The sequence below is a fragment of the Stegastes partitus genome, unplaced genomic scaffold (assembly GCF_000690725.1).
Source record: "Stegastes partitus isolate 25-593 unplaced genomic scaffold, Stegastes_partitus-1.0.2 Scaffold814, whole genome shotgun sequence".
Lineage (NCBI taxonomy): Eukaryota > Metazoa > Chordata > Actinopteri > Pomacentridae > Stegastes > Stegastes partitus.
In genome coordinates this window covers 62,667-89,353 of record NW_007578545.1, presented here as the reverse complement: position 1 = coordinate 89,353, position 26,687 = coordinate 62,667, and the positions used below count along the sequence as shown (strand labels likewise).

The following is a 26,687-nucleotide window of genomic DNA, read 5'->3' as shown; positions in this document are numbered from 1 at the left end:
AGTTATACAGCTGCTTACCTCTGCAAATGGTAAATTTTGTGTGTGTACTGTCCCTTCTCTCCATCCTTCTCGTAGGGTTCATTTTTTAGCACCTCCACTCCTTCTCCTCCACCCGTCTCATTCTTACTGGCCTCAGCCACAGAGTACAGCTGGCCCACCTGGTACTGCAAAAAAAAAAAAAAAAGAGAAAACTGGTTGGAGTGAAGTCGAGAGTGAGTTTATAGTGAGAAATAAGGAGCTCTCTGAATTATTGCATATTAAAGTGGTCTTGTGTTGTTGCCACACAGTAACACACACAGATCATCATGTGTATTTCATCTGTTTCAGTCTTAGGACTTGGATTACTTTTCTTCTGATCCTTCTCCTGATCTCTACATTGTCCTTTCCTTGTCCCTGGATTCTCATAATCTGTCTCATACAGTCTTGCTTGTCCTCTACCTTCTTCTCATCCCGTCGCCTTTTAACTTGCACCCAAGTGGTTTTCACAGACTGTACACTTTCTCCTTCTCACATCCCATGATTCATCTCACCCCCATCTTCCTGATCCTAAGTGTGCATGTGATTGTTTAGACACAGGACAATGGCTTCTTTCATTTCTTAATCACCTCTAATCCACCATATAACCTCTGCACAAATCCGGACCAAACACACTTACAACATCACAAAGATGGAACAAGTTGGTGAAGTCGTAGCTATTTTTACAGAAAGAAGACAACAGCAACACTTTCTTTACGTTGTTTGTCAGCGTAAAACATCATTCTGTAAAATGACACTTCAACTTGTACACTCCAAAGTAAACCTACCATATAGGAAACACAGAGAGGATTAGAGATTGAAAATTTGGATTAATGAGTTACTAACTAAAATAAACACAAGCTGTGTGATGAATCTTGCACAACAGGTGTTTGCACATTTTCTCAGCTTGACGAATCATCTCACTACAGACTCAAACGGTGATTAAATGCTCTCCTGCTCCCGTCTCAACCTCGAGTGAGCCCAACACACTCACTTCACTTTCAACCGCTGAATGTTGGCATAAATCAAGGATTCCTGTATATTTCTCTGATACAAAAGCTAACATTCCTGCTTTTTTAAAATGTTTTCTGTCAAATTCCATAAATTTTAATGGACCAGGAAAGCAAGAGCTTGATTAAACCAGAGGGGGATATCTTCACCTTAAAAGATTAAGAAAAACGTACATAAAATCATCTCCTGTGCTTACTTTCTGTTGTTTGTAGGTTTTACTACACTTAGATCTACAACAATTCAGTCCTTTTCAACAGTTTCTTCACATTTTCTTTAGTTTTCTGCCATACCAATGAATTTGACAGTCTGAAGGAAAGAGCAGATAACTGGTAGATCAGTAACAGTAACCTTGAGCAACTAAAGACTTTGGTAGCAATTCCAGATGACTAATACATCATTATAGCCATAAGTACGAGATCACCAGGGCGATTCCATCTCAGATCATCTGTGGCCTTCTGCTCGACCATCTCTGATTTGCTTAAAAAATGTTTTAACATATTTTCTTTTACAAATTGCCCACGATCCACTTCTGACATGTTTTTTTTGCACACTCAAATTTTACGTTTGTTTGGATGACAACCTGTCAGGAACTATAAAAGGAAATTTTCGCTGTTATTTCTTATCGTGCCATTGAGCTAGAATTTGCAATATTGCCAAAGTAGATCAAACACTCGCTGTCGTTTAGACATAGCCTCAAATTTCAATGTGTAAAAAAAAACTTGCTAAAAGAGGGTTGACAGGCAATTTAATAATAAATACATTTAAAAATTTGGAGAATATTTACAATACAAATCTTACATTTCACAAATATCTTCATAAATATCCATACTTCATGCTACCAAAGTTTAAGGCAAATTAGCAAATCTAAAAATGTGATGATTTGTGATGGAACTGAGGCCAAATGTTTGACCAAGTTCAGCCACAGCAGGACTGGTGGTTCAACTCCACATACCTACAGATCTGTTATGTAACAAGGACTACTCACTGTGTTCAGTGCACCACTGTCACACGGTTAATATGGCATTCATTGTTTCAGCTAACGTGACTAAAAAAAAACATCCATCAACAGAAAAGTCCCCATTTACCGGCTGCTCCTTTTAACCGTGACCTTTTGTGAGCATGTGAAAGACTATTCTGCCACAGCAACAGCAATGAGACAAAAATACAAAGACCCAGATGACCTGTGCCACCTGGTTTTAAATGACCTTCACGTAATGTGGACATTAATATGTTTTCTAAAGATGGAATAGGTGCAACCTTGACAGTCTTGTGGGATTCATTCGATTGCTAGACACACACGGTGAGCAACAGAGAGAAAGCCGAAAGTAATGATCAGCTGAGGATAGTGTAACTATCAGCTAAATAAATGGGATGCAGGAACAGCAAAGCCTCCTGGGTAACAGCGTTGGACAAAGATAATTCGACCTTGCCTTGTGGATGTCCAGTTTTGCCTGAATTTTCTTTTTTTTTTTTTTCACAAATAAGGCACAGATAAAGCTTTATCTTAAAAGTTGGCCACCGGCAAGAAGTTAACAGAAAGGAAATTTAATTTTTCTAAAATTCTTTTGGGAGTTTTCCCACAAAGCTTCAACGGCCGGAACAGCCTCCATGAAAAATGATTCCCTGAAAATAAAAGCTTTATTCATTCACAGTCGTCCCTCTGTGAATAAATCTAAATGAAATCAAATAACGGGTTGAATTGAGTGTTTAGGGGGCTTGCAAGCCTTCATTCCTCTTATTTAGTGGCAAATAGTGAAAGACTGCTGCTTGTGACAGTCAGAATGCAGACAGGGAGTCAGAGAGGATGAGGCTCCAGAGGGATGTTATTCAAGGGCAAGAGAGCAGAGAGATGGGGTGCGTTACTCAGCTGTCTTTAGGCTCTGTGGATCGCATTTTAGTCAAATAAACTCTCCTTTACTTCTTATCCAGCGTCTAATCTAACATAGCTGACGGAAACACAATTTCCAGCCCTGCCTGCCTGAGAGGAAACCTGCCTCATTATGCAGAGATATGATTTAGATAACGGCTACAAACACGCGCTGTTAATGAGAAGCAACAAGTGTAGATCTAAAACTTTAATAATCCAGACAAAAGGCCGTTGGAGGAAGTGAGCGGGACGTATTGCGCCATCCGCTCCGTTGCGGTTTTTGAGTTTGAATGAAAATGTGTAACATCAAAGGGTGTTTTCAAGTCTCAGATTTGGCCTATTGAAGTCCTGTGACAGATGTGGCACTGGTGCTACAAACTGCAGCGCCTGAGCTGGTGCAACACACACGTACTTGAAAGAACATATTAATGATTTAAATGATTGGTTTATTTCCATTAATAAACAACACAATGATTTGCTTCAGCTAAAAGCAGATTACACTCATGTTAAAAAATCCATAAATATAAGGACTGGAGGAAGGGGAACACGTGATGTCATGGAAGTAGTTTCAGGTAACTCATTTACAATGCAGGCCTGAATAGAAGAGCAAACTACAATGGAAATGATATAAGGCAAGGGGACACACGAACAGAGAGACAGCAATGGAAGACTGGCTGTGTTGGCTCAGCTAAATGGAACCCTCTTTAATATGATGGATGTTTATTATGGCTGTAAAATAGATAAAAAAGACAAGAGTCTTTCTCAAGGTGACCACTGCTGCAGTTTTCTACGCTCAGAGCTGATATGTGATGTTTCACTTAGAGCATGTTGGACAAGAGAAGCTTTAAAGATGACAGGCACTTGTGCGTCTCTTTTCTGAATAAAGAGAACCAAAACTCGGACGGCAAAAGCTGAGCCTCGAGCCATTTTAGCAAACACACACACACACACGTTCACACAGAGGGAAATGTGCCGAGATGGAACTTACCTCTTCCACAGAGATTGGAAGAATCACTCGACTGCAAGAGAACAAAAAAGAATAAGAGAAGTTAGTCAAAGAGTCAAACCAAAACTTTGTTCCTCCTGAGCTTGTTGTGAAGGAGGTTATGTTTTGAAGCTGAGGTGAAGGATTTGTTCTGTCATTCTGAAAGTCACTGACTATAACGTACATGGAGCAGACATACAGCAGTTCCATTTCAACTGAGAAAAACAAAACAAAAAAAAATAGGGCATCAAAATCCTGATGGTTGTGTTCGGATCACTTAAGATTTGCACCTTTTTTTAATCATCTCTTTTTGCTGATAACAGTCCTGTGATAGGATATATTGCTGACGAGGCCTGTTAATGGTTAACTGTTAATCAAACAACTGCTGTTTATAATTTATCAGAACAAAAAAAATATTAACCAATAAAGCTGAAAACACATGTCAGATAACATACTGTACATGAGCTGCAGTACCTGGTTGCACCACCAGGTGGGGCATTTTACTGTTTAAATAGATCGATTGTGATTCGGATAGTGAGCTTAAGTAGTCCTACAATCGAGATGCTTTTATGTCAAATGTTAGCTTTCTGTGGTTAAAAATAATTTTATCAGCATATGGAAAAATGCCCACTGCCCCTCACTGATTATAGTAACGAATTGAACGCTGATTGATAATCGGCTATCGGTTAGGGGAAATTGTGAATGCATTACAAAGAACTGCCTGAAATAAAATGACTAAGAAAAATCTTTATTTACATGCATTCACTCTCAGCATGCAAACATATGTCCAATCAAATGGAGGCTTGGCTACATGGGTCACACCACGTGGCCAATCGGATGAGGTCGTCAGCTTTCCTCAGATTGATTTCTGTCAATGTGGTGGCGACTGTGATGGTAGCTAGGTTGATGACAGAATAAGGAGAGAAAAGTGAGGAAAACATGAATAGATGTTTTGGTTGAGCTTAGAAGAAAATATTTTAAAGAAAGCAATGGACACTAAACAGTAATTTCTTTATATTTATTTTTATCCTATTTAAATGACTGTTCTGTTTAATTGGTTGTTCAATCATGTGCAGTTTGTTAAACAAAAGCATATTCAAAATAATTTATTTCTTTTTTTAATATATTTAATGGGAACAGGTTGTTGAGTGTTTGGTGTATATGTTAACTTATTAAAGCAGAAAGAGTCATCTTGTCATTGCAGTACTGAACAATGTTATCGCACATTGCAGTGTTTCCTCACATTGTCCAGGCCTAAAGTGGTAGTTGTTGTTTAAGTCTGTGATAAATTAGTTATTTCAAAACTCATTACTTCAATTTTATTACAACTATACACATTTCTCGGACACTGTGTGAAGAGTTTATTTGGTTTCGCTGTAGCCGTGCAGCATATTCATTAAGAACGTCAGAGCAAAAAATCCTGGAAAAAAAATGGTGTGCTTGTTCTTTCTTTAATTTGGTAGTAATGAACTTTCTCTGCGAGCTGGATTAGGCTGGAGACACGCTGACATGCTGGCAACATGAAGAGATATTTTTAACCATTTAGTTCTCAACAGATAGGGACACCAATTTTCTAACAAACATGCATTTTTTTTTCTCCATTGTGGTGACCCGGAGGGATTCCTCAGCTGAGCCGGAGGAGGCCGACAGGGATTGGTAATGAGCCGCATGTACAGTAATGAGGTATACAAACAGCACGTGACAATTTGTGGCTCCGACAGACAATTCATAGGTTGCTCTTTTAAGAGGAGTTTCATCTTTTATAGATGAACAGCAGCCGGACTTCACTGTTTCTGCAAAGTCAATGACTGAGCTACCTCTGTGTTTTCTGGCATGACGCATAAAATCTACAATAAAGGAAAAATGCTGAAGTCTAACATGGACTCCAAGCTCAAAAAACAACAACAAAAAACAGCCCATTAGGTATAAAATTCTGCACTGAGTCACCAAGAAATAATAAATCATCTTTACTTTGCTTTTCAGAAAAAAAACACGAACATATGCTTCACCGAAGGAGGCAACAAAAAAAAAAAGATCAAATGCAAAAACTGAGATTTGAAGCTTTTTTTCAGGCTTTTGAACAGTTCTCTGAAGAAGGTTTAAAATAGAGGTTAACTTATATAAGGAGAAGTTTTTAAAGAGACATTTTAACTTGGTTTAAGTGCATCTTTCACTTGTTATTAAAATGTTTTTATTATGTTTTATAGTTTCCTTGGCATTTTTGGTATCTTATAATTATGAATTGCAACTCTTTCATTACAAAAAATGCCTAAATGTTTCTGCAGGTCAGCTGAACACATCCCAGTCAAATCCACCTGCATAAATAAAGATTAATAAAATAAAATGTATACACAAACATCATTTGATAGCTCATCTGCTCCTGTTGTTTCGCCATATTTGTGTTTGTCTCAAACACTGTGTGTTTCACCACTATGTTCACAAAAGAGTAATGGGAAATGCAGCCGGCTAACAAATGGCCACAGGTTACACACCACCAACAAAATGATGACATCCCTGCCCAGCAAATTTGCTCTTGGCTCAGAATGAGACAAGAACAAATTTGTTTTTGTGCACAGTTGACCGGGTGGCAGAAGGCCCAGCGAAACTAAAATAAAAGGTAATGGTGAAACGCACAACTAGGAGTACACAGAGAGCCCGTTGCCCTGTGCAAACAATGCAAATCATTAAGTGCAGTACTCTGCTGTAAAAATCTTTCTGATAGATTTACCAATATGATCTGATAATGGGTTGCTGTATTAATGCACAGGCAACATGCAGTGTGCCATTAACTGCAGGCAGTGAGGTACGAAATAAAAACTGTAAAATGTTGTAATTTAGCTCGCTACAGTGAAGAATGATGAATCCATCAGTCATAAACTTCAGGAGCAGTTCTTTAGTTTAATTCTTTGGTTGTACACTTCACAGATCCAGCCACAGCACTAACATGTTGAGAAATACTAATTTTGTACACGTGTGCAAACACACACACACACACACACACACCACATCTGGGCCCCTTAACATCATACACAACGGAGCTTAAACACTTTACCTTGTTTCTGTGACCCCAGTGCATCTTGTTCCACACAATGCACGTGTACAGTATGCAGCTTTGTTGATTGTTTGTGTGAGGTATGCCCAAATTCACATAATCCTGCATCCTACTCGCCACTGAATGTAATCTGGGCCTGAGATCCAGCCAGACATTGGATGTTGGACCAGATGCCGTAAGCAAGGCCGAGACAGTCTGTGCTGTCAAATGACAACACTAAAATAGGATTGAATATACAGTATAGCTTCTATTTTTCTTTATAACGGACTCTTGCAGCTATAAAACTCTGTCAGCCACATTTAAATATTTATTACAGATTGTCTTTTTTACAACGCTCACATCTACTAAAATAAATTTGTTCGATAGCCCAACATGAGGTAAATATTACAAACTGAGCAGCCTAGAAAAGCAGAATTTAAGCTTCAGTAATACAAGAGCTGAAGCCACCATCGTGTTCTTTCTCTCTCTCTGCTAGTCTCCTTGGTCTAACGGTCTTGACGGGAGGATCAGGTGTCTCTCTGTTGCTTCAGAAAACAAACACCCTTCTTCTCTCCTGCATCGCACATCTTTTCTCTCTCCTCCTTCGCCTCTTCTTTTTTCACTCCGTCTTCCTCTTTCGCTGCTTCTACGCCATTGGCTTTATCACATTTTATATCGCAAAGAGGCCACTGTATTGCTTGTACACCTGCCAAAGCTCAAGGAAGTGAAGAAAAAAAAGTGGACCAGGAGTGATTTAGGTCAGTGGTTCAGGTGAGCAGTAGAGAGTCCCAAAAAAAAAAAACAGTCTGTACTACATTAGGACATGGATCAATTCAACGTCTCCTGCCCCCCCGGGTGATGATATCTTGGTGCGTGTGAGTGGCTGTGCATGTACAAGCCTCTTGGTGTGCTCTGTGTGTTGACAGTATGTAAGTGCATTCAGCATTTAATCGTGACCGATTTAATTAATTTCCAGGCAGACTGCTGAGGCCCAGACTCTCCCTAATCACTTCAGATCTTTAGCCATGCCATCACTCTGATCCTGAGCTTTTCTGTGCCGGGCCATTTATTGATTAAACACATGTGGTGGGAAATCAAGACGATAATCGGTGTCGATAAATGTATGCTCACTTAAACCTGATTTTGATTAATTGATATTTTTTTTCCCAATCAGATACTTTTGCTGCCAGTATCTCCAATTGTGAGCCCAATTTACAGCAGTTTGGCGCTGACCTTGTCACTGAGTTGTGTTAAAATCAATAAAAATACACTTAGAATAGAAAATTAGGAAAAAGACAAGCTATATTTCTGAATGTTTGACTTAAAGAGGAGGCAACTCATCTGAAACTATTAAAACACTGAGGATGCTTAAGAAAAGAGACTGATGGGGTGTTTTTTTTTTACAGGTGGGTCATCAGCTTCTTAAGGCAAAGTGAGCCTCATGTACACACTGACACCAGTTAAGAGCATTAAAATGAGGGAACTACCACCCTGTCTGAAGTGACAATCCTGGCTAATATCTGATTTTATCCATTTGAAGGCCAACATCATCCCAATTCTAACCACCAGCTGATTCTGAGCAGGCCTCAGTCAGTGACAGAGCTCACAGAGGCCTGCAACAGCAACGTGCTAAAACAAAAGTGTTAAAAAAAAAAATCCTTTTCCCTCTGCAGGCACATGCCACCTCTACATGCCACTATGTCCCTTCGGCCCAGCAGTCAAATTCTCAGAAAGAATCGACTGGTGCGTCAAAGCCTCGCCATTTGCCCTTTCTGCCAAAGCTTTTTGCGCCCACCTCTTCCACCTGCCCCACTCCCCCACCCCTCCTTTTGCCCCCTCGAGCATCCCCTCCACCCCCGGGTCATTCTACACCTCCATTCCTCCAGAGGTAAATGCCGGAATGCTCCATCGGTCGTTTCACCTTCACCGCGCATCAATAACATGGCCACAGCGGCTTACAGGGATGGACGCTAGCGCGGCACGGCGCGGCTTACGCCAGCCATTTCTCCCCTCAGCACCACCGCTCCTGTCGAGCATCCGTCATTTTATCGCTACAGCAAAGGGAATTATTCTTATTCGCCCACCCCCCCCCTAAGTCAAAGCCTCTCGATTTCACTTGGAGGCTTGTGATGCAAGATGTGAAGGGCATAGCCATGCGCCGGCTGCTGATGCAACTACAGCCGCCGCTTCATTATCTCTCAATTTATTCAGCGAACACTTGAGGCTGATGACAGAGTCTCATGCATGAAAAATGATCATGGAGTCAAATACACGGCATGTCGACATCATCCTGACCACACGCTTATAATTCCCCTCTCGGGCGACTGGCCACAATGTCAGCGCTGCGAAACCAGACGGATAAACGCGCACACGTCCTCCTCTCTCTCACACTCACACACGCAACACACAGCTACTTACAATTCCTTTATGAGCATTTTTTTTTCCGGCGTTGCAGTAAATCCTAGAGGGCAACAGCTCCAATATAGATCCAGAAACAGGGTCGATTCCTCCCTCCGTTTGTCTCTTCTTTCTCCGCTCGCTTCTCTCCCACCTCTCCCCCTCTATGTCATTCTACCTCCACAGTCGCTTATTTTCTTCAAATTCACTTCCTGATCGGGGCCGCGGCGCGGCGTTGCTGTTGCGCGCAGAGCACCGAGGCCTGTGCAGAGAGGAGTACACACTCAGAAACGATGGTTCTCCAGGGGAGTGGTCTGCGGTTGTTGTGGTGGGTCCGTACGGCCCGGAGGTGGTTGATGAAAGGGCCAAACTCATTCATCCAGTTTTCAGTTGATAAATTCACTTACAATCACATTTCATTAAACAAATAATAATAATTCCACTAACAGCTCACTACAAAGCTGTGTAACTCTACAGATACTTGAAGAACACAGGTGCTGTTTTCCCTAAAAAAATAAGAAAAATCCAAAGCAAACCAAAACAGATATTTAACAGGAGTTGCTGAGAACGTGTACATGTCAGACTGAGATATGATGAATTAAACTAAACAAGGATAATAAGAATAATTTAAGCTGGATCATAAACATAAATGTACCACAATCAATCCAGCAATCAAAGTTTATTTAAATAGCCCTTTACAACAGACCAAAGTGTGACCAAAGTGCTTCACGATTTTGTAAATTAACAGTGTGAACTGATCCATTTTGGGGAAGCATGTTGCTATGCACAGGTCTTTTATTCCTACCTATTTCAAAGTGCGTTTTGAAAATGAACCACACCTGTTCTTGGCACTTGATGCATATTTAAAAAGAAAAATAAAAGGAGGGGGGGTAAGGATTTGCAAAAGAATTGCAACATCAGATTTGCAGCTGATTTTTACGCACAATAAAAAAAGAAGAAAACCAGCATATAACAAAGTAGCACCCCTGCTGGGTCAGCTGATCGTCCCTGCACCGTTTTTCTACAGAGTGTGCAACATTGTGTGTCATCGTGACAGTGATGACGTAGAAGCGTGGCTGTTCACCATCAGAGTGTGACACGGGGACCACCGCTGGCACGGACGCACCGTGCGTCAGCTCCCTAAGCCTTTTCAAAAAGTCCTCGCATCTGATGTGATTATCTCCCTCCGCAAACCGTTCCTGTCCACTACATACCTGACTGACATGGCACCATTTTGTTTTACGTTCTAATTCATTTTTTTTCTTCCTTACGGTTTATCTCCACAATTATCATATCAGATCTGTACAGTCACAGAGGTTGAACCAATTCACATTGGAATTAGGCTGTTCTTCAGTTCTCTCAAGGAGCTCTGGAGGTCCCCTGACCACGGTTTGCGCCCACCGTGCATGGCTCTACGGGGTGGTGTTGGTGCGTGATGCTAAGACAAAGCACCACAGGTCCCTAATCCTGTCCCACGTCCCGGAGATCGCGGGATGTGAGTCTAAAATTATGTAACTGCTGTATTTATAGCGCATCTGTGTCCGTCTGCCAGCATCCGCTTATCATTCCTCTGTCTTCTTAGCCTATCTGCAGGACTGCCTCTATCTCCTGTACTAACCAAATATCTATCTATCTATCTATCTATCTTGCAAAGTCAGGGTTGCCAGTGCCTTCAGTCAGATTACATGTCATCCAACAACAGCATTTTCCATTAGAATACAGAGAAGTGCCATTCAAAGGGATCTATACAGATTTGTGTCATGATGATTTTGAATTAAATTGTTAGATTTAAAAAAATAAAGTTTCTAATAGAGTCGAGAAAATGCACTTTAAGCCCATATTTTAAACTACTGAGGCCAAACTGTTCAATAGAACATGATGCCAGCAGTCCACCTCTTGCTCCACAGTGAGTTCATAAAGCAGTGGTCTCATGTTGCTTCTTTGAACCGGAACACACCACAGGGATCATTCAGCCAGCAAACAGTTTGTCCAGCAGCAGCAGCAGCAGCAGCAGCAGCAGCAACGGTAGTAGTAGTACCTGTACAGCAGCGCTCCAATAGCCACTGTCCCTCCCTGATGTTAGTGACGCTCTCTCAGATCTCGTCTCAGGTGATGAGAGGGGCCGAGGTGTCAAATGATAACCATCTGCTGGAGTGTAGTATCAGATGGCAGACCGGAGTGCTGACAGACCTGGAAAAAATCAACCCTGTAGTAGTGAGAGTGTGGAACAGGAACATCTGGTGGAAAAACTGTTCAGAGTCACCCTTAATCTCACCTCTGAACAAGATTCCTTGGGGATGTGGACTCAGGAGACATCTCCTTCTTAAACACTGTTGCTGAGACAGACTGGCATTTTAAACATATTTAGAGTGTTTTCTGGATAACTACAGGTTTACACATGAAAACTATGCCAGTTGTGCAGCTCTGAAAACAGAACTAAGGTCAAAAGGTGTATACATATTTTTGCATTGCAGGTTCAAATGATTGGTAAGCTAGCTTCTGTTTCTGTTGTGTCTCAGTGTTTAAATCCTGATGTTTGTGTATCAAAAATTCAGGAGGACTTGGCTATAGTTCAATTGTAATTAGGCCTAAAGGGCTGAAATTTACCCTGGACACCATGGATCCAGTGTAGTTTCTGCAGAAACACTGCTAATACTGACCTCTGCTGGTTGGGTGCCAACAATCCCTCTCCCTTTGGGCACTTTCAGAAATTCTGCCTAGTTATAAATATAAGCACAAACTTCATTTACAGGCACAAGCTGTAAAACTCTGAAGAGCACTGGTGTCCTATTAAACTGAATTTCAGATGACAAACCTTACCATAATCTGTTGTAAGCCAATAAAAGACAGCAGCTTCCAATTTTGTATTTAGAATTTTGAGAAAGAGGTTGTTTTTGAAATAGAAAATAATAAATTCCAACTCTGTTATGTCACCAGATTGACTACATTTTCAACCTCCACAGTTCAGGCAATAGTTTAAGAATTAAACAGACACTCAGTGTAGACTGGTTTACAGTGAAAAAAAAAAGCAAGAATCTTTATTAACCCCCACAAATTCTTCCATATTAAACACCTGCATAACAAAACATCTCTACATTATCGTCACTGATAGAGGAAGAAGCTCTACACAAACAGCACATGAGACATATGAGTAGTTGCCAGCACAGCACAATTTAAATAAACCAGCAAATTTATGATGTGTGAAGGTGAGTGTAAAATAAAATAAATACACATATGAAGGCAGGGGAAAAAAAACAACCAAACATAATTAAAGACTATTTCTCCTGAGAAGCTTTAGGAGAAAGTGCTGAAGTGAGCAGAGGTTGTGCAGGGAAAAGAAGGAGGGGAAAGTGTTGTATTTCTCTTGACAGTCGGCAGACAGATTGAATGAAATACTAACTTAAAGCGAAGGCACCTGAATGATAAAAAAAAATTTATGGATTCACTTAGTGAAAACCATCCAGTAAATCAATGTGAAAAGGATGTGACTATGTAATGCAGTGTTTTCACTGTGTGATGTGTAAAAGTTCAATGAAGCAATCTTCTCTTTTACACATTCAAAAGGCACCCCTGGTAAAATACAAAAAGAAAACTAAAGCAAGCAGGAAATAAAAATAAATACCCTAAACATACACGAACAATTTGCTTTTAGCAAAATTTACCACAGTTTGTTTGATGTCTTAAAAGAATACCTCCCCCCCAAAAATACAGACATCCATCTGATACTATGGTCTATTCTAAGCTATAGTCGTGATCAGATGTTAGCCTTGCCAAAAAAAAAAGCAAAAAGAAAATTCCAGCTACATAATTAGTCATGACTGTCTTCTCTACTCGCCCGAGAAACATCAGCAATAAGGTTCTTCTTCTCTGCCACTCATTTACTCCACATTTAACTTACACCATCTGACAAAGAAACCCAGACAGGTAGCACCACGCTATTGGAGTTACAATGATTTAAAGTCAACAAATAACATAAAAAGAAAAAAAAAAAAAAAACAGCACACGCATGATGACAGAATTTCTCACTAATTGGAGCGAGGTTGGCTGTGAGGGTGACATTTCGCACTCTTGTTGGTTTCACAGGTCGAGATTCTTCCCTTTTTCTGCTCGTGTGGAGGATATGAAAGCAGTCTCGTGTGCAGTAGAGCTGCACTGGTGTGCTGCTCATACAGTGGGGGGGATAAAAAGAGAAGTCAGAGGATTTGGGGGAATACAGAGGACAGATGCCTCCTTCCTTTCACAGTCTTTCCTCTCGCTTGTTCTTCATTTCCCCTCCGTGTCTCACTTTTCTCCTCGCCGTCAGCCGAGTGAAATGCTTCTGTGACGTTAGTTTGTCTTCGTGGGATTTTGGAACATTGGATGTGGCAGTCTGTTGGTGTCTAATCAACAGCGACAATACTGTGTTAAATATTTCAGCTGTCCTTTTACGACAGATTTCTCATGCTGATGTGTGCATGCATCATTACATCGCCCATATTTCTCAGTGTCTCCTTCATTCCCTTCTGCGTTTACTTTTCCTCTAGACGAAGGCCTCGGGGATGTCAGAGCCGTTGATTCTGATGTAGATCTTGGCGTCGTCGTCTTTCCTCTGCAGCTCTTTGTGGAGCGTCCGTCTGTAGCAGATCAGGTAAAGAGGCAGCAAGAAGCCCAGCATACTGAGCACGAGGAGTCCAACATTGACCTGGAGGACAACACCAGAATTAGTCATGCCCGAGGGCTTAATTCGTGTGTGTGTGTGTGTGTGTGTGTGTGTGTGTGTGTTTGACGTGTGTGTATTCATACCCAGAGTGGGTCTCCCTCCAGGGGTCCCATCATAGCCAAAAACAGGGGTTGCTGCAGCAGAGCAAACACAGCACTGACCAGAGACTGCATTCCTGTCAAGCTGCCGAACTGTGAGGAGGGATACCTGCAGAGGCAGAAAAGGTCAATTTAGTTTCTCAGTTTGAATCACAGAAGATCAAGATGAGGATATATATATATGTGTGTATGTGAGTGAGGTCAGAGGTCAACTGAGACTCACACAGCAGCGTAGAGGCCTCCGACAGCAGAGTGAATGAATCCTCTCACCACAGTGTGCAAGACGAACGACACGATCTGAGAGAAGATGAAAGCAGAAGAAATCAATATCCGTATTCATTTAGGAAATTCAGTCAGTTAGTTATAAAGGGTCTTAAAGGAGTACTTCATTTCAGGAAATTTGCAAGTTAAATGAAAAGATCTAAGCTGAACAGGATGATATCGATCTTCTCATCCAACTCTCAACAAGAATGCCAATTAACATATTCCCAAAACTATTTAAGTACCACATCTCCACTGAATGGGCAGTGTAGAGTATACTGATGGAAATGTGTCTATTCACAGTTGTGCTGGTGAGGAAAAAACGTAAAAAATGCAGGATTTTCTTTGCCAGGAATTGATATGCAGATATTTTCCAACTGACTCTGGCTGACTGCCATTATCAATACTGATATATGTACATATTTTTCCATCTAACTGCAGAAAACATCAAGTCTCTCCTGTTGTGGAATTATAATATTTTTATGCTAACTCCTCTTGTAAGAGCCCACTGGCAGATGCAGACGCAAAATACAATGCTTTTACATATTCACTCGACAAAATAAGAAAACAATTTCAGCTTACATTTAAAACTTTTATCTGCTGCCTGTCAGTGTTTAGTTTGGGCCAGTGTTTCATTTTAAAGCCTTCACTGGCCGATACCGATCACGTGCCGATATCCTTGTGCATCCCTAAGGTTATGAATTCTTTAATACTGACAGCCGAGGTGGACTGCTCACCTGCAGGGGGAGATTGGGAATCAAGCACGTGATTCCAAATCCCACTAAAAGGACGTTTGTCAGGACGAATGCTCGCAGGGCGTTGGTCACTTTCTGAGTCTTTTTGTCTCTGCTCTTTTTCTTTGGTTCACCCCTACGATTAAAAAAGAGAGAAGGAAGAGAGGTCAAATTATTTATCTTACAATTTGCATTTTACAGTAAAGGTTCATTTCTGAGTTCTATTAATCCCGTCTGGTAAACAGCACTCATGTCTGGGTCTATAAATGGAAGCGGTTTAAGGCAGAGGGTTTGTTCTGCATTGTAAGCGACTGCTCAGACTTGACTCACTTGCTGAAGGGCTCCTTTTCTTCTTCACCATCATCACAGTCCTTCAGCTTCCAGTCCATGATCTGACCAATCACAGGAGTCGTCATCAGGCAGAGCAGCTGCAGCATGCCGAAGATGGAGGAGTACAAACTCACTGAGGGAGGCAAGAGAATGAGGACAAAATGGTTGAAGAAAAAGTAGAATAGAATATTATTAAAGTTAGATTGGAGGAGGGGGAGTAGTTAGAATGACGGATTAAAAAGGCGACTGAGATGGATAGGACGCTCTTCTACCTTGTTAATTTAGAACTACTGTTAATAATTACAGCCATATTGAGTGAAACAACACTGAAAATTGAGAAAATGTTGCTTCAAAAGTCAATAACAAGCGATTACGAAGGGACTTTATGGCTGGGGGAGTAATGGAACGTGAAAATTGCGCCATGTGAAATTGCTCATGATGTGTACACTTTGCTGGTGCTGAGGGGCAAAGTTAGTTAATAAGTACAACAAATGGTGGTTTAAGATTAAAGCTGAATGACAGCTGAAGGACTGGGTTAAGGCCAACTGATGAAATAACAAAAGTAAAAAAAAAAAAAAAAAGAAAGCTTGAGGTGATTGTGCATCTGATACTATAAAGTATTGTGATGACAACCCTATATAAAACTAGAGGTGAAATGGTACATGTTGTCAGTCCGGTGGTTCAGTAACCTACTGATACAACTAAAGACTTCATCTTACCAAGTTCCATCTTTTCCACTGAAAATGTAATCACAATCAAATAAGTCCATCTGCTTTTAGGTCATGATTCAAAGTTACTGAGCAACATATTCATATTCATCAACGCATATATTTCAAGCAAAATGCAGAAAAACCGACCTTTGTTGAGGTCGCCGCCACTGAGTGACTCCAACACACTGTTCATGGCCCCCATGTAGAACAAGAGACGGAGCTGAGTGACGGACATGGTCACCAGACTGAGCAGGAAAATTGGGGTGCTGATAGTTTTCAGGAATGACTGGGCTGCAGAGGAGAAATAAAAATGAAAAAGTCGTAAATTATATGAATTAATGAGAGAAACTCAAAGAAGGGGGTTAATTTTAACTAAAAAAACCCAGCTAAGAATCTTAACTAGGAAGTCTTGAATACTCTTACACTCTTCCTGTGGCTTGCAATCCATTTCCAGATCCATGGTGGACAGGCAAAGATTGGGTCCGTCTTTAGTTGCTACCTCCTTCTGCTTCAGGTTGCTGCCGACGCTCAGCCGACGGCCCACTGTGGTCACTTGCTGGTAGAACTGCTTCCCTGTGATTTTGTGGTCAAAGCCCAGCCAGCTGAACTTGATCTTCACACTGAGTAAGCGGAGGAGGAGGAGAGGGGGATGAAAAAGGAGAAATAAAGGAATGGAAGTACAAGACAGACAGTGAGCGAAGGAGGAGAAAGGAAAGTAAAGGAAGGACGGGGGTCATGGAGGAACAATGAAAGGAACAAAAGAATAGAAAAATGATGACAAGGCCTGTGCAAGTCAGTCTACTGGAAATATTTTCTGCTAATATTATCATAGATTTACCAGAAGGGTGAGTTTAGTTGACACGTGTGATTATCAGCAAAGAGACTTTAACCAGACAGCCCTACGTTGCACATTTTTTCACATGTTACGCAAATATTTGTCAAACAGTTTCAGTTGGTCTGCACTTATGTTTATAGTTTCAATGATGATGGCTTCTACGTGTGCTTGGAAACATACACAAGACTGCTATTTCATCATTAGTCCAACTAGCTGTGTTTCTAAAACACACAAAAGTCCCAAATGTTTTGTTTTTTTTCTATTATCACTGTAAGCAAATGTTAGGTCTGGATTGGTGGGAAGGGCTCAGAGCCAATGAGAGAACTGGCTCTGTTAGTGACGTATTGCTGTGTTTGTGTATTAGTACATGTCCTGCAAATGTTATCTTTGTGCCACTGTCTGTATCTGTAATGCTAACCTGTAGTCCATGTCGTCTGGTCCTGGGAATGGTTCCAGTGGCCAGTTGAAGAAGCAGTTCAAGAAGACCAGTCCGGCACAGGCAGCCCACACCACCAGAATAGTGATGAAAGGTATGCCGTAGTCATAGATCACCTATGGACAAAACATGACAGGTAAATACGAAATATAGTGGAGACAAGAAATGTAAGACATCAGAAATCTTTTGGATCTGCAACTCCTTCATTAAGCAGTGTCTCATTACCCGATGATAACTTGTGGAACGTTTTAAGTTACTTGATGGTGCCATACACAGATGAAAGGTCTTTCTTGGGTTGGGGTTACTTTTTTTTAAATGCTACTCAGTACTCAGTTAATATACTATTTTTAAAGCATTCCAACAATTTGACGGTGATTCAGTGTTTGTTACCTTGACGCCAGGGAAGGTGACAGCAGAAGAGGCATAGGAGCCAATCATCAGGGCGATGAAGGTTGAACGGAGGTCCCCAAACATGTTCGGGAGCTAAAAAAAAAAAAAAACACAAAGAAAAAGAGACTTGTTGAGCTTCTAAACTATTACATCATCAAAACCTGTCTTTCATGTATTCCAAACTTTGCTTTTTGCACAAAGTTTCAACTGAAGCGAGGGATATTTCATTGTGTTTGCAAGTATAGAATGAAGACCAACTATTGCCAATCACAGTGAACTCAGCTGCAGTGTAGCTGATGAGACAGACTCAGCAGGTAGAGAGGACGGTTCACCAATTGCAAGGAAGGTGGTCTGATTTCTCTATATACCGAAGTGTCCTCGGGTAAGACACTGAACCTGAAGTTGCTGAATGGCAAAACTTTTAAAAGTATTGTGAGTATCACTAAAGTAGAAAAGCGCTACATAAGTGCAGATCCTTTTCCATTTACTAGAGGGGCTATGAGGATGGTGCCTACTGACACCGGGGTCGGAGAGCGCAGCGGGGACCCATTAGAAAGCAGACATGGCTCTTCAGAAAGAACATCAGAGAAAATAAAAAGACAAAGTTACATGGAACCAGTAGGAGCAATATAAAACAGCATCACATAACACGCAGCTGTCCAACGCACGACACCAAGACACCGCCGGCGAATTCTATACAGCTGAAACAATCCGAGGGGGTGACCGAGGTGAGGTGACATTCGAGGACAAAAGAGATGAACTGAACACAGAAGATGGTAAAAGACGGTTCCTTTTGTACCCGTCGCTTCCATTTGAGGAAAAAAGGAAGAAAAAAAAACATAGATAGCAAGAGACAGTGGGTGGCAAAAGATCCAAATACAAAGGCATTCACAAGCTGTTCTGTTTGCAAGAGGCTGAACAACAACAAGCACATTCAATTACATAAGAGTGGGGAAGCTAAGGAAGAGGTATGTGTTTGTGTGTGTGTTACACTGAGAGGACACGTGCACTGAGGCGCCCAGGTTACACTGTTTCCCAGCACAATCATCAGGAGCACTTGGCAAACTATTCCAATAGATTTTAAACGTTACAGATGAATTAGCAGCTGCTGGATGAACCTGAAGGTGACCTGACATTGGCAGGGAGCCAGCAGTCGCCGGCAAGGGCAGCGAGTGAGCGTTATCCCACACCTATCATCAGCTGAGAATGAGCGCCTGAAGGTCTGAGGAGAAGTCATGATCAAGGAGTCAAGGAGCAGGGTTGCGGCTAATGATTAACCCAACATTGGGGCTTTCTTGTATAGTCTATCAGGTTGTAAAGTAGATGAAGTGAAACCGAGTGTAAGGAGAAATCATGGTTTTATGCACAGACTCTGAAGGCTTCCATTGGCTGAAGCCTGCAGAAAAAGAGCAAACAAAGCTCTAAATCATGGTTTTACTACATCACTGACATTAACGCCCAGGGCAGCAACTAATGAGAGATTTTGTGTGGATGCAACAAATACCACATTAGAGATGAAAGATGTAGCAGCAGCAGCCCGTGGTGGTATAGAAACAGAGCATTTTACTGGGAGATTTACTGTAGCAGAGCCCCTTTTCGAGTGAACGGCATCACCATGGTACAGCCTTGGACTCCCGTGTGAGTCACCGCAGGCTGAACTGATGACAATTAGAGCGAACAGGAGGATGAAGAATGGTGGGGAAAGAATGCAAACGAATAGCGAGAGGTCGACCCTGTGAACTCGGCAAATCATGAAGAGCAACAGTTGTTTTTGTCTGCCTCTGGATCTGTGGTTCTGCTCAAGGACGTTCGGAGTAGTACTGATTATGGGAGAAAAAAAACTTGTTGTTCCAAAGGAAGTCATATGAAAGCTGATGAACTGCCTTAAGAGCTGTCACTTGAGGTTGTGCTGTTCAAGCTTGAAACTTTTGAGAGTGATGCTGCATTGCTAATCGTGTTCTAAACATACATTTATGTGTTTGCTGTCCGTTGTATGCTCATCCAAGCCCACTTTGGATAAAAGAGAACGATAGGGAGAAGAGCATCTGCTATCATCGTCTTTCTGAGATTAAAAACAATGGATAGCAGAAAGTGTTAATGAGTCACTGCCGTTACTTTCTCTCGCTCTAATCAATCCCACTTCCTGCTATCTAAAGCTGACCCTGCAAGTCCACTGGAACACAGAGTTCAGTGTTAGAAGCCCAGAAAAAAAAAAAAAAAAAAAACAGAACAGGAGACAGGGTGGAATGCCAGACAAGAGGGGAGGGAGAGGGTGAGCAGGCAGGGAGCCAGCCAACTATTATAACAGAACGGCAGCAGCCAGACAAAGAGCTACGAGGATGGAAAATATACATCTGGACAAACATCGTGCGGCAGGTGCAAAGGCTCTACGGCAGGACGAGTACGACGCACGCAACGGTGCACGCACTTACTGTGAGAGAGGTGAAGGTCAAGCACATGCCCCCGAAGCCGTTGAAAGTCAGGGCAATGAAGATAAGGACAGAGAGTTCTGCAAATGAGACACATGTTCATCAGTCAGCGTGATACACTATACACTGCTTCAGATATAGTGCAAACATACACACATGGACTTACCATTTGGTTTGTAGGCTCCATAAGCGATGAGCAGACAGGACAATCCAAAGCACGTGCTGAAAATACATGATGACGTTTGGCAGTTTGACTATGTCTCTTTCGCCCCTTTCCCAAATTACATTTTCTCGTTTTCTTCTTGTGGTCTGTTGGTATTTAACCATTGTTTTGTTTTTGTTTTTGTTTGCTTTGTATTTTATTTCTTTTCGTTCACGGGAGTTGTCTTTGTTGCAACTTGTGCTTTTGTTTTGTTGTTTTATTTTTATGTCTGTGTGTGTTCTTGTTGTTTTATCTTAGTCGTTGGACTTGGTTTTGTTTGTGTTCGTCTTTTCCGTTTTCCTGCTCGTCGCTTCGTCTTTTTTGGTTGTGTCTTTGTGGTTTGGAGTTCCTTGTATTTTTATGTTTCCGTTGCCATTTGCGTTTTGGTTTTGGTTTGGGTTTTGTTTTTGTTGCTCGTCCTTCTTTTTGTGTGAGTTGGTGCTGCTTCTTGGTTTTGGGTTGGAGGTTCTTCGTGTTTCTGGAGCTCGTGCAAGTTCTGTTGTTATTCTTCATGTACAAGTGTAATTGTTATTTTTCGTTTTGTTTTGTTTTCTTTGCTTACCTGCCCAGCAGTCGTAACTTGCGAGGCCCATATTTATCCATGACGATCCCCAGCGGCAACGTGATGGCTGAAAGCAGGAAGGAGCCCACCGTGAAAGCCAGGTTCAGCATCTCATCCTGCTCTTTACAGATCAGCCAGCCATTCATCCTCAGGGCCCCATCCATAGGGACCAGAGGCCTCATCTCCACCCCGTCTCCCAGACCCACCACACCACCGTCGTTGTCGTAGTACTCAGCATACTCTTCAGATGCCGGTGTTGCCAGAGGTTGAGACAGATTGTAGCTGGTGCTGTTACCTAAAGAAGGGGATAAAAGTAGATGGAAGACAAGGAGTTAGATGTGTTCTTTCAGGATAAAACAGGCACACAAGTGGAAAATATGTCAGCTGAGACCGTTCAGGTTGTCAAAATGTGCCCATTTTCCTTACAAGGTGTCTTTTTTTTTGGATGATACTCATAAACAAAAACACCATCCATAAAAGAAGACAGTCATGAATAATTACGCGAGCGTTCAAGGCTGAGTTCAGTTGTGTAAGCAGCTGTGGCTTTGTGTCACACAGATTCAGTTTGAAGGTTGTGTATTCGATGTGTCATGGTCTTGTGTATTCACAGGATCATGATACATCAGCACATATTGTGGCTGTATGTGCAGTGAACACATGTAGAGTCGGCTGTGCAGTAAACCCCCAACCAGAAAATAACAACATGTCAGCAAATAATCTGCACAGACAGCAAGAAAATAAACTAGAAGGAAAAGATAAATGTCTCCCCGTAAAGACTTTGGGCCCAAAAGATTAAAATGTGAGATGCTATTTGATTTTTTTTCTTAGTACTTTGGAATGTCAGGGATAAAAAGTGATAAGCTGGCACAGGCAATAAACTTTACATTATTATCAGAATCTGCAAGAAGATACTGTGAAAAGGTGCAAAAGTCCAGGAGAAGAACAAGTGAAGGAGAAGGGGAAGCAGCGGTTTAGGAACTTATTAGAAACAGCTGATGTTTTCTAAATGACATGCTCTGCGGTATCAGCCACCTGATGTCACGTGTGGCAAGTATGTGCACGGCATCCCGATGTGAAACACAATGACGCACTTCATATCAAAGCACCAAAGCCAAAGGGAGATCGCTGATTGATAAACTATATGATGCTTGGTGTTCTTGTGGCATGTGCAGCAAGAAGATTTGATTAGGCAGCATAATGCAAAATTAATAGCTTGTTAAGGTCTTTATTACGTATTTATGTTGCATGTGTAATCTCATGTGTATTCTTAGCCTCTGATAAAATTAAGGCCGATTGACACCAAGCAAACACTATCAGCAAATGTACTTTAGATAAGTAGCAGACAAATATGCTTTAGGTTTGCCTTGTTTGCACTGATATTTCCTAATTCAGTTTTTATAAATATGAGCTAAAAAGGGAAATGCACTTGGTATAAATACCAGGAAATAAGTGCTTTGTCAAACTGTGCCCAAAAGTAACAAGAAACAGTCACACAGTCATACATGTGAAAAAATAGAATATTACAACTATTTTGATTGACTTATCCAAAACATGAAGTGGTGTTAAATTATCCTTTAGTGATACTCTGTAAGAAAAAAAAAAACATAGATTTTTTTTTCAGCTGTACTTTACAATAAGTTATTTTGCAGGTTTTTTCTATCTAGTTAAATTATACACAATGACTGGCAAAGTTACTAAAGAAATGTATTAATTTACACAAAAAAGCCCCAAAAAATCCATATTTTTATAAATGATAATTCACTACACTATTTTTTAAATGCATTTAAATCAGCAGATTTTTATTTATTTATTTATTTTTTAATAGCTTTTACCAGTTTTGGTGAATTGCAGATAACTAGTAAAATATAAACATAGATTTAAAAAATAAATCCTATAAAAATTATTAATTTACATGTTGACTCAAAAGAAAAACAGGACAACACATACATAATGTCTTGCATAATGCCTACATCATAAATCTGTATTTTTACAAATAGCAACTTATTCTTAGACAGTATGTGGCTGTAAATTACAGTTTTACTGTATTTAAATCAGCTAAAGATTATCATGATTATACAAAGAAAAAACTTTTTTTTCTTTTCTTTTTTTTTCTGGCATCCTTGCTGCCAATTTTTAAACCTTTTTTTTGTAAAAGTGTACATTAATCTGTAAATCATGACAATATAATATATTATTTGAAGTCAGACTAAACTACATTTTTTCCCCATTTAACATAAACCATCAACTATCTCATCCTTCAACCTGTGGCTTGTCCTCAAAAGATCAATCTACACTGTGCAACTACTATCTGTCATTTTACCATTTTGTTTTTACAATCTCCCCGACCAGTGTTCTGATTTCTACTGTTCATCATTTTGCTATCAGTCCCCTCTCCCTCCCTGCCCTTTATCAGTGTACTTTAAACTTCCATATTACCAGTAATAAAAGCCTGCCGTGGCTCTCTTTGTTCCTCTATCTCATGTCACATGCCTGAAAAGAGCTGAGCTGGTGCTCCCTCTTACATCATCAGGACAAGATAAGGTGGCTGTAACAGATCTCCAGGCAATCACCTACAGCCTTGGATGCTCAGCTGTTACTTCAGCGGTGGTGCAGCATCACGGCTAAAACATTATCCCATAAAATGTTGTACCTTTGCTGGTAAATGTGACTGATATTAGCCTTGAGTACCTGTTGATGCTGAGTGGCCCAAATAAATTGTACAATAAATCAGTTGTGTAAACTCCCTGAAAAAGGAAAAAAAATGTCAACCCGATAATCTGGTGTCTTTAGGATCAGCAGGGCTCACTCCTGTCAGGCTGTGAGGCATGACACAGTGTAACCTCAGGTCCAAAGAATAAGTCTGCCCTGCTTCCTCCTTCACATTCTCTTTTGCTTACTCTCTTCTAAAAGACCTGCTGAGGTCAGTCAGACAGTGAGCATCAATCCCACCTTTGTACTCGAAAGCACAAAGCACCTGACGCACTTTGGTCAAAGTGATAGAGATAAAGAGAATAAGCCGGAGAGAAGAGGGACTTGGCGAGAAAGCAAATGGACAGTTGAACCAGTCCATCACTTGTTTATCAGCTCCCTCTCAATAAGTCCTGTCTCTAATTTAGTTGCAGCAGCTTTGAGCTAAAACACTCTCAGGGGCAAACAGAATGGGAGACTGTGTCAAGTTTATGAGACACTGGAGCCTTTTACTCTTTAACTTTGGACCACTTTGCCTACCTGCAACCTTCTGTTCTGTCTTTGATTTAGCTGATCAGGTTTAATCTCCCGAGTCCCCAAAAACAGCTTAAGACCCCTTTACAGAAAACACTTACTCTTCCTAAAGAATGGAGGAGGCAAGAAGGCAGCAGTGTTCCGTTACACCTCTTGAATAACAGCTTGCTCCATCCTTTGCCCTAACTTAAGACGACACTTAATGACTGTCAAGGTGCTTCTCTCTCCCAGTCCTCATTTTAACAGCAAAGTATTTTAGGTGGAAAGGCAGGACATGTTCAAATAACTCTGCACTTTAGTGTTTTGAGGGCAAAAGCTCAAGACCATCTATTTCTAAGAGGCACCATGGCAATTTTAGCCAAAGTTGTGGTGAAGCAATTAAACAAATGAAGGCTACACGTCTAAAATTCTTTCATCGTCACATAAAATGCAAAAATTTTCACTCACCCTCATCGCTGCAAAGGTAGGAGTAGAAGCCTTCTGACTTGAGCATGATGAGGAGCGATCCCCATCCCAGCAGCACAGCAGAGAAGAGCAGATTCTCAACAATGGCAGTCACTGCCATCCACCAGCGCCTGGCAAACGCTGTGGCCAGGGTTGGAGCCATGGTTGGGGGTTAGAAAAATTAAAGACAGAGAGAAGCAAAGAACCAGAGGAGAGAAGTTCACAGAGAGAAAGAAAAGAGCAAGTCGGAGATGCAGAGGGAGCCTCCCTGACTGACGCTCAGGATGAAGGATCACGGATCACTTATCTGTGAAGAGAAAAGTGCAAGAGGAAGGGGGAGGTTTTACAGTTAACCTATCACTGATGTCACTGTAGAACAGGAAGGTTCAGTTTTTATAAGATCACAAGATAAATCACTTCACTCTTAACCTAGTTGAAGATACTCAGCTGCACTGTGTGAAATAAAGTGAGCCTGTTATATCTGTGAATGCATGTACCGTTCCATGCAACGCTTTTTGACTAATCAAAAGTCTCAATTATAATTAGACACACAGCAGAGGTTTATTACCAACTAAACCAACTAATACTTAGCAAGGGTGGTGAATTATTAACTTTTTCCGCATTTCTGTGTTACATAATGCTGTCGTTGGGACAAAGACATTACATCACATTATAGGCAATAACAGAAGAAGCATCCCTGGTGCCATCACACAGTTTCTGCTGTTTGCTGGAAAAAAAGCAAACTGGTCCAAACTGGACTCAGAGAGAAAAGGGGGCTCTCGCCCATGGCCCCACTTTCTTCCTCTCTCTCCTACGCAACCCCTAAATGTCCTCTCATGCCCATCCAACCGCAGCTTTTCTCTGCAATTACTGTGATGCACCAAAATATAAAGGAGCTGCCAGACAAACAATAAACAAATTAGCTCACACAGCCATCCCTTCTTTCTCTCTCTCTCACATACACACACCCACACAAAATCTGTGCAACCAGTCAAATAAAAGAAGAGCTAGCCTTAGATCTCAGGGGAAATGTAGAAATCAACTGAACACATTCTAAACATGAAAGAGTCCGTTTCTGTCTCATTTGATTAAAGGTGCAACTTTTGCCTGTGAGTCATTCAGTTTCCTACATTTCAAAGCAGACTTCAGGTGTGTAAACTTTCTTACCTCTGCAGGCTGTGAGCAGCACCCTCCAGCCTCTCACATTTAGATGTCTTCTGGTTAGGTTCCAAGTGACCACTTATCTGTGAAACCCAACATTTATATACTGAGGCGGGCCTCACATGGCGCCCCCTACTGACCTTTGAATGCCTGACGTCTGGCACTCCGGGCCAACCCTCGTTTTTACGCACAGACGTATCGCCAGGATAATTCTGCAACAGTAATGTTTAGCTGCTTCAATACAGCTGTGCGCTCGTAACTGAAATGATGAGATTATTTTTAAAATCTGTATGACAATGGCGTACTCGTCTGCACGAGGAAGTCAGAAAGCACTTAACTGGGTGATTGGAAAGGATTAATCAAGCCAAACAAAGTCTGATTGAAAACATAATAGACTTCTGCAGATACTGACGGCGGTCGTCAACATTTGTCTGCGTCAATAGCAGGTATTGACAGAGCAGAAGAGCAGACTGCCCTGGTTCAGCTGTTACGTCACCTGTTTACTGTGATATATGCTTTGTTTACCGCTTGCGTCTTTACGCACAGACTCGATTGATGCGGAGTCCACCAAGACAGAGTCGCGTGTAATTTCGCGAATTGGGTCATTTCTGTTTACTAATGTGACACACTGTTATTATTTTTAACATGCTACAATCCTTTTCTCAACATCTTACACAAGCTCAGTCCTTAATGCTACACTGGCATGACTCCAGGTTTGCATGATCAATAACGCGCCTGCTGACTGCTTTAACCTCTTCGATGTCCTGAATGCAGCCAAAACAATCAATGTGATACCTCAACTGGTTTAAGTTCAGTTTAAGCCACTTAGGAGTTTTCTTTTACCACAACCAAATTCAAACTTTTTAAA

General features: G+C 41.2%; 2 protein-coding genes across 2 annotated transcripts in view; both read right to left on the bottom strand.

Annotated features, from left to right (window-relative positions):
* The window catches only part of pitpnab (phosphatidylinositol transfer protein, alpha b), an 18,810-nt gene extending 9,353 nt beyond the window's left edge, over nucleotides 1–9,457 (bottom strand). Inside the window, exons 1-3 of the mRNA XM_008292488.1 lie at nucleotides 9,328–9,457; nucleotides 3,882–3,912; nucleotides 19–164 (exon numbers count right to left, since the gene is read on the bottom strand). Of these exons, the coding sequence (XP_008290710.1) occupies nucleotides 19–164; nucleotides 3,882–3,912; nucleotides 9,328–9,344 (194 nt within the window). The 5' untranslated portion in view covers nucleotides 9,345–9,457. The remainder of the gene's footprint in view (nucleotides 1–18; nucleotides 165–3,881; nucleotides 3,913–9,327) is intronic.
* A 2,852-nt stretch (nucleotides 9,458–12,309) lies between these two features.
* slc43a2b (solute carrier family 43 member 2b) lies at nucleotides 12,310–24,845 on the bottom strand. Its single transcript, XM_008292487.1, has 13 exons — nucleotides 24,662–24,845; nucleotides 20,993–21,287; nucleotides 20,395–20,450; nucleotides 20,232–20,308; nucleotides 17,800–17,892; nucleotides 17,392–17,525; nucleotides 16,562–16,758; nucleotides 16,286–16,429; nucleotides 15,429–15,561; nucleotides 15,102–15,234; nucleotides 14,327–14,400; nucleotides 14,089–14,212; nucleotides 12,310–13,987 (listed from the first exon to the last, which is right to left on the bottom strand). The coding sequence occupies exons 1-13, from the start codon at nucleotides 24,819–24,821 to the stop codon at nucleotides 13,826–13,828; spliced, it is 1,782 nt and encodes a 593-aa protein (XP_008290709.1). The 5' UTR covers nucleotides 24,822–24,845; the 3' UTR covers nucleotides 12,310–13,825.
* Between the last annotated feature and the right edge of the window lie 1,842 nt (nucleotides 24,846–26,687).

Bases quoted from the DNA above. Each gene is read 5' to 3' on its own strand.
- slc43a2b (XM_008292487.1), bottom strand. From the start codon at position 24,821: ATGGCTCCAACCCTGGCCACAGCGTTTGCCAGGCGCTGGTGGATGGCA. The intron at 20,451-20,992 runs GTAAGCAAAGAA...ATGTATTTTCAG, and splicing joins AAGTTACGACTGCTGGGCAG to CACGTGCTTTGGATTGTCCT. The intron at 17,526-17,799 runs GTAACAAACACT...TTTTGTCCATAG, and splicing joins TCACCTTCCCTGGCGTCAAG to GTGATCTATGACTACGGCAT.